Source organism: Dermacentor andersoni, chromosome 4, assembly GCF_023375885.2.
Source record: "Dermacentor andersoni chromosome 4, qqDerAnde1_hic_scaffold, whole genome shotgun sequence".
In the NCBI taxonomy this organism is placed as follows: domain Eukaryota; kingdom Metazoa; phylum Arthropoda; class Arachnida; order Ixodida; family Ixodidae; genus Dermacentor; species Dermacentor andersoni.
Genome location: NC_092817.1, coordinates 50,925,668 through 50,933,604, shown reverse-complemented (window position 1 = coordinate 50,933,604; position 7,937 = coordinate 50,925,668). Strand labels below are relative to the sequence as shown.

Below are 7,937 nucleotides of genomic sequence, written 5' to 3'. Positions count from 1 at the left end.
AAAAAAAGAAAGCGTCGGCGCAAAACCCCTCTCAACCGCGCTACGCTTTTTACCCCGTTGCTCACCCTCGATCCCCAGACTCTCGAATCATGAGAGGGCAACCGGTTGCACTTCTCTCTCTCTATCTCACTCCTGCCGGCGAAGTGAGGCGCGCAGCGCAACGACGACGTCTTGTCGAGCACGCACGACTCGCACTCCGGTAGTGCGCGCTGCGGAAGAGCTCGCGCGTGCTGCAAGCGAGCGATAGTACGCGCGCGAAGTCGGCCCGAGCGGAGGTTGCATCGAGAAGGGAAGGGGGGCCTCGGCAGTGCTGTGTGTGCGTGCGTGTGCTTTTCCGTTCGACTCGCGAGCGCGGCGGTCAAAACGATCCACCGCGACGGGATCTGGAAAGGGGCGGAGGCGAGGCCCTTCTTTCGCCGCGCTCTCAGCGAGCTGTGGTTGCCCAAGAAATCGGCACGCTCGGCGCCCCACCGCGACCGCGTCCTTGAAAGAAAGAAAGTGGCGGGCCTTGATCTTAACTAGTGGCCACTTCTGGTCAGTGATCGCACGCCCGGCTTGGAACGAGGGAACGCGCGGGTCTCGCTAATGGGGGTTGTCGGTTTCTCCGGCCGGTCGTTTACCACGGCCGAACCGGCTGCCCTCGAGGTGTCGGACCATGGGCGGCACGCCGGAGGCGATTGCTCCGATTACTGCGGCCCTGTTTTTTGTTTGTTTGTTTGACAACCGAAGGTGTGGTGAGCCTTGAAGAGCTCCTGCTCGTTCCAGAAACAACGATTCATGCGCGATTTTGGGTTGGGTATAAAGAAAAATGAAATCAGAGATTAAGCCCTTTTTCGGGGATGACTGTGTGTGGCACGTGAATAATGTGGAGTAGTGTCTCATCTGTTGCTTATCTACAAATAGAAGTTCATGCAGGTAGGCTAAGTTTTTATTGTGATTGAGTCACAGAACTCCTTAAGTTTTGCCATTACTAGTTGCTCTGCTTCTTATAGTGCTTTGTGTCCAGTACTAGCTGCGCCTTCTCATGTTCCTTTACCAGGACCCGTGCAGGTCGCTCCTTTTTGACAGCGCCGAGTTAATCCAGCGCGTACTTCAGTGATTGCGCTGAATACGACAGTTAGCGACGTCCTAGAATCAAGATGCAGTCCACATACTTCCCCACATCGTTCACGAGAATGTGCCCCTGTCTTTGATGTTTGAGGGCAAAGCCGCATGGATATTGAGCCTCCGTGCGACTTTCGTGCTGTATCCGTGAGATGTGGCGGATGTTTGCAATATACGTAGCTGGCATTATAGGCATTATGGCCACCAATGTCCACTGCTCTGCTTCACGAACCAAGAACAGCTCTTTCGTCGTTTTTATTTTATTCGTGCCCCAGCAATCTCGCATCGTATCCGCACGCAGACTGGAGTGCCAAACGGAATGCTTGAAAATTGGCAAAAGAATTAAACCCGCCGGAGGAGAGCTGGGCTGTCGCAGCGGATTGCCCGCACCGACAGTGAACGATCAGCGATACCGTATAGAATGTGGCACAATGAGATATCCACAACAAAATTTCTACCGAAGACGAAACGTCGCAGAACATGTATCGCTATGGGGCTTATCAGAGCGAGTAGTAGTGTTGCTTGCTTCTTTCGTCTGCTTCCCTCAAGACGCGTGGCGCACTTATGACTTCGCGCCCACATCATCACTATGGTGACAACTAATAGCAGTCTCCTCCGAGTTCGCGATTCTTTAATGGAATGCCTAAGCTGTGCATCACTCCAATCTACGGCACGTCCTCTTCGTGTGTCTCCACTGGGGACCTGATGGCGGTGGCATTTTCTTTTAAGAGGTGAAACGGCCGAGTTTTCGGCTTTGGCGAGGACAAAATGCTTCACGAAGGTGACAGCAATATGTCGCGCAGTAATTCACTCGGTGATGTAACTGATTAGGCTAGCTGGTTCTTAAAAAAAGCGTATTGTGTGCAAGCGCGAAACGCTTGACAGGGAGACAAGAACACAAATACACGAGGAATCGTGTACCTGTGTTCTTAATTTGCTGCCAAACCTTTCGCGCTTTTATTCAAGATAAATGAGTGACGAAGACAGACTATAGCTCAAATGTTGCTTGGCAACTAACATGTGATCGACTAAGTGTGCATGTGTGTGAGAGAGGGAGAAGGAGAGGGAGGGGCGGCAGAGAGGGAGCATATAATTTAGTTCTTTACAGAAAATCGAGCCAAGCTGAAGACCGTTAAGCCTGACATCATAGGCTTAACTTCAAAGCGCTCGGTTTTAGCAAAATTCAATAACTTTGGTCTCGACAAGCGCAGCAGGATATTGTCATTTTGATCACCATGTACAAGATGGAGGCCACTGACAATTCGTTGGGTACGTTCGGTGGTGTAAGAATCATATGCTATACAGGACAGCGTCCATTTTATATGCTCCAATGTTTCTCATCATTTCTGGCTTCGATGAGTACTATTGTTTCGCAATTCCGCCGTTAAGTATTTTTCAACCTTCGGCCTACACAACTCGAGTGAACATCAGCGCGCATGCGTGCCGACTCCCCACTCGTTTTTCAAACGCTAGAGGTATACTTCACGTGCGATTGCGTTAGTGTTCCTGTATATCGCTACGGGAGCCATATGCAGGGCGACTACATTGCGTGATGCTTCCCAGTCTTCTGTCGGGATATACTTCGCGGAGTCGAGACGTCGCAAGTAGGTTTTTCTTTTCTTCTACTTTCTTTTCTGGCGACTCGTCAGATATTTCGAATGCAGCCTTTCGTTGCGGCAATGGTGGTTGTGACCAAATAGGAAGAGAGATGTGGCTGGACACCAAAAGTTTATGTCAGCAAGCGGATGGGAGGGGAGGAGGTACGAGAGAGAGAGCGAGAGAGCACGAACGGCGCAACGACATCGGATCTGCTTTCTTTTTAGTCGCCTACAAGCGCGCGGAGTTCTCATGCAGAGACAAGTGGCAAACCGGACGCGAAAGCTTTTCCACGAAATTGCGTCCTCTGCTCGCGCCGACAATCCGGGATTGAGCTGCAAACGCGGAATTCTCTATAAACCGTTTTCTATATGCTGTTGCTGTTGCCACGCGTGGAGGATATTGCATATGACAAGTAGCATGCCGGTGCCGGGTAGTCTGCGTTTTGTATGTATACAGATGCCAACACGAGGAGCAAGAAAGAACAAGCAAGAAACGAGGAGGGCGCTGATGTCGTCTTTACTAAGGTCGAATGTTATCTTCTGCGTTACCCACGTCACGTGATAGCAGCGAGGCTGCTATACCGTTCGGTGGGGTGTGCCGATTCCCGATTGGTGCTCGGTCACCAGAGCCTCGTAGTCGGCATCGTCTTCGGCTGTCGCGCGCGTTTCGTGCGCTCCGACACCGCCGGCCGTCGTCGATGTTTTCTCGGCGTCAGGAGCATTCATCTTGCGCCGCAGTTTCTTCCGAGTGGGTTTTACAGTCCTGCGAGGCGAAAGAAAAATTGGGTGGAAATGGGGTGAACACGGAGAGACGGCGGTTTGTGGAAGCTTGTGCTCTGCTTACTGCGACAGATCAAAATTTCGGCTGCATAATCTCCATCGAAGAGAACACGTGTACATGTGCAAGCAAATGACCTCGTCCTATTCCTTCTATCCTTCTCTTTAGCCTCGTTCTGGCGCTATTCTATCGTAGGTTCCGAGGTGGGGGCGTTGTTCTACGCGTGTAAGATATATGCATAAGGTAGTCACGCTTCTTGCGTTGCTTGCACTTTCTCATGCGTCGGCGAGGAGATTCTCTAGACTATTTCCAAGGTCAGATATGTCCATCCTAATCTCTTTTCAGTGCTTGCCTGCAGTGCTGCGCGTGCGTTTGTGCTGCGAGCCAGGCGACGCTATGCGACCTGTCTTCGTGCCCGCTTAATTGTTGATATTGACTTGCCCTGTCCGTGGTTTATGACTGTTTGAGCGCGCTGTTGCTCAACCACTGAAACTCCTAACTTCTATTCATGACTTTTACCAGTAAGAGGATTACTAGGGTCGTTTGATAAGTGTGGTAAAAAAGCAATTAAAGATGGCATGTTTGCAGAAAACGATATTTTATTTTTCAACATAGTTCCCTTCTAGCTCTACACACTTCTTCCAGTGGTGCTCCAATTTTTTTATCCCCACAGAAAGAAAAGAGAAGGATGGCTCGAGGCCCTTGAAGTGAAGATTTGTCACTGAGATAACCTTTTCATCCGAAGAAAATTTCTTTCCACCCAGCCAATTCTTCAGGTTTGGAAAGATGAAAAAATCGCATAGGATCAAATCCGGAGAACAGGGTGGATGAGGCACAACCTCGAAGCCTAGCTCATGCCATTTGGCCATTGCAACAAGCGATCTGTGGGGCGGATCATTGTTTTCGTGAAAGAGGAGTTTTTTGCGTGCTGACCCAGGTCGTTTAGTGCGCAATTCTTTTTACAGTTGATCTAGGAGTGTTGCATAATGTTATTGTTTTGCGATTTTGTAAGTAGTCCACAAAGATTAATCTTCGTGAATCCCAAAAGACAGTTGTCATCACCTTTCCGGCTGAACAAGCAGTCTTTGCATTTTTTGGAGCACCTTCATCAGACCCATGGTCCATTGCTTTGACTGCTCTTTAGACTCTCTAGAGTGTAATGCTGTATCCGCGTCTCGTCAACTGTCTCAAATCGGCGCCAAAAGTCCTGCGGATTGCGATCAAGCATCGATAAACACAGATAGTTTCGAGACGTCTGCTCTCATGCGCCTTTGGTTGATCGTCAGCAGCCGCGGCACCCAACGTGCACAGACCTTCTTCATCTGCAATTTCCGACGAAGAATATTGTGAACTCTCTCTGCCGAGATGCCTACAATTCCAGCCATCTCACATACCTTCACTCGGCGGTCTTCCATGACAATTCCATGGATTTTCGATACCATTTCTGGCGTGGTGACCTCCACTGGACGCCCCGGACCTGCTTCATCTTGCGTCGATGTTCGGCCACGTTTGAATTCACTTATCCAGTAGTAAATGGTTTTCAGTGATGCTCCAGAGTTTCCATCAACTTCACTCAACTCGGCTTTAATTTGGGCAGTCGTCCAGTGTTTTAAATAAAAGCGTTTGATCACTGCTCAAAATTCACCTTTATCCATTTTGGCGCAATTCGCCACAAAGCGCGTTGCCAATGGCTGTCAGAAGCTTACTAACTGTCGGTACCAGCGTAAACAAGTTCTGCCGTCATATGAAGGGCGCTTCTCGCGCGCCACCTACAAGAAAACAGAATTGTAGCGCCATCTCTTGTATTTTTACCAGACTTATCAAACGACCCTCGTATATTCTGGGAGCGCTAATGAAGACAGAGCAGGCGTAACGCGCCTTTGCGAAAGGAGCTTGCATTACTTAACTATCACTGCCTTTAGTTGTTCGTTTGCATATTACGCTTGACCGAGGCCTGATATACCTATTGGAGCAGTCGAACCAGGCAAAGTCAAACGCAAATGTTTGCTAAAAAAGTCGGAGTTTCGCTCGAAAGGCGTAGCATCGGAAGCGATTGCAAATTATCAGACGACTACAAGAAGTAGTGTTGGTAGTTTTCTCGGCCGTATATATATTGCAATAATCATTCACTTACTAACTAAATTAGCAAACATGGTGTCACATGCAAAAGGAGAAACATGATCAGATTTCATGACCGCGCGCACTCGCTGTCACAACGCTTACGTGATGGAGAGGGCCGCGAAGCGAATGCTTCGTGCAACCTCTCGCTTCACCGAGTGTCGGAAACTTGAGATTGCGCGACCTACAAAACTAGGCATGCGGAAAAACAGCGCGTCTAAAAGTGCCGACCAACTATGCTCGTATTTAGACTTTGCACCTGCCGCAGATTACTTCCAAGACACGGCGCGCGGACCACGTAAACGCTTAACCAGGCGGACAGCCATGTGCAGCCACGGCCGGGCTAGAGGAGGAGACGCCCGCTCTCCTCCTCCAGCGCTCGCTAGATCACGTGACCTCCTACATTGGGCGCGTGGCAAGCATCAAACCACTGTCCTCATCGGCTCACTTTCTCACGCTTTCCCTCCCACCCACAGCATACGGCGCTTGAGGCGCTGTCTAATCGCACTTGGACTTTACATGGAACACCACGGCGTGGTCAGAAATTCGCCCGGAGTGTCCATTTAACTGCTATATCGCAAGAAAAAGAAAAGACGCCAAGAACGCTTACTTCGTTTTCGGATGCTTTGTGACGACGATCCGCGGGATTTTGATAGACACCGACCGCTGCTCCGGCTTCAACGATCCCTTCTTTCGAGCTCCGATCGCAATGGTCCTGCGCCCACCACGCTTATCGACGCTTATGCGTTTTGCCATCGTGTTCGAGGTCTTCTTTCTCACTCCCTTGGCTGGCGTCGTCGCTAGCTTCTTCGTCTTCTTCTTGGCACGCGTCTCAGTCGTTTTCTTTGTCATCTTCTTGGTGACAATCTTGGTCGTGTTCTTGACGGCGTTTTTCCTCCTCGCCACTTTTATAGTGGTGACGCCGTACCTCTTCGCCCTGTCGGTCAGCAGCGGCATCGGTTCCGTCCTGTCCGTCGGACGTTCGGCGTCCAGCGCCCTGCGGAATGCCAGCACGGTGTCCGTGGTCGAGACGTCGTCGACCCTCATCTTTGCAGCGGCGCCGAACTCGTCCGAGCTCCCTGCCAATTTGAACGCAGACAACTTGCACAGGTGCTGATGAACTAGTCGGTTATTTAGTTTTACATTTTAAGCAGCGCACTTGAAAAAAGAAAAAGAAACGCGGACGCACAAAATGTGAAGCATACACAAAGCGCTCAGCTGTCTGAACGCTGCCGATTGGCCGACAAGCCAAACCAACCAGCCAAGCCATGCAGCCTACCAAACCAACCAACCAACCAACTAGCCAGCCAATCAGCTAGAACGACCGGTACGCTATTCTACATACTGCCACATTCCGCCATATTACAGCCGACTATAGACATACTGTCGTATTGCGCCGTGTTGAAACGAAATGAAATGCTAATTTTTCCTACAGTTACAAAGTAGCCACGGGAGAGGGTACGCCCTGCCACAAGCTACTTGATTCAGCTTGAAGACCACGTTGCGTTCGTTGATCACACGACAGCAGTTCAGCCAGTGGAGACGGCCGCCATACAACTGTACAATCTGCCCTTCCACAAAAATAATACATTCCTACGCATTTCAGGATAACAGGGACACCAAGGCCTATACATAAAACCAGGAGAACAACCGAAAAGAGTTCGTTTCATGCACAACATTTCAGTTAGCACAGAGAGGTCAAGCACAGACGCTTCCTTTCCTGAACGTTGACTTTTTGAGCCACTTAGGGAGGCCGTACAGCAGCCTCCTGAGCCAGTTGCAGTTGACAAATTAACACGGCGAACTGTCCCAAAATGGCACTCCAGGATAGCATTGCGGCCTATCGACCGACCGCCAGCTGTCGATTAGGAAGTTTCTTGGCGCGGGCTACGGCTCACCGTGACCCATGAAGAAGGAGAATAGTCCGTCTGCAGACAAGACGAACAGCACGGCGCCCGCGATAGGCAGCACCTGCGCGGCTTTCCTGTACGCGCTTCCTCTGCGGAGTTGAGGGAGAGAGCGGACCCACGGTGAGATTGAAGAAGGCGTCGTAGTAAACGGGTACTCACTCAGTTAACGCGAGGCAACTGGCCGAACGCGTCACGGTAAGTTCGGAGGATGAACACTGGACATTGATCGGTTTGTTAGGACAAAACATTCTATTACCTTTTCTCCAACAGTTTCCAAGCATGGCTGGACAGGGTGGGAATAAATAAGGTGGGAATAAATTCGGTTAATGATCGGACAGAACGGAAGAGCACATTACCGTGTAGAGCTAGTTGGGGAATAGCGTAAGATGAATGTGTGGCGTGAGGTTAAAACCAACAGAACCAATAAGG

General features: G+C 50.2%; 1 protein-coding gene across 1 annotated transcript; it reads right to left on the bottom strand.

Moving 5' to 3' along the window:
- Positions 1–3,208: 3,208 nt before the first annotated feature.
- LOC126537150 (uncharacterized) lies at positions 3,209–7,163 on the bottom strand. Its single transcript, XM_050184317.3, has 2 exons — positions 6,209–7,163; positions 3,209–3,465 (listed from the first exon to the last, which is right to left on the bottom strand). Exons 1-2 carry the CDS (start codon positions 6,643–6,645, stop codon positions 3,279–3,281), a joined length of 624 nt encoding a protein of 207 aa, XP_050040274.2. The 5' UTR covers positions 6,646–7,163; the 3' UTR covers positions 3,209–3,278.
- Between the last annotated feature and the right edge of the window lie 774 nt (positions 7,164–7,937).

What these genes read in the sequence shown, in the direction of transcription:
- LOC126537150 (XM_050184317.3), bottom strand. Translation starts at nt 6,645, where the DNA reads ATGAGGGTCGACGACGTCTCGACCACGGACACCGTGCTGGCATTCCGC. An exon ending in ACAAAGCATCCGAAAACGAA is followed by an intron (nt 3,466 to 6,208) that starts GTAAGCGTTCTT and finishes TTCGCCTCGCAG; the next exon opens with GACTGTAAAACCCACTCGGA.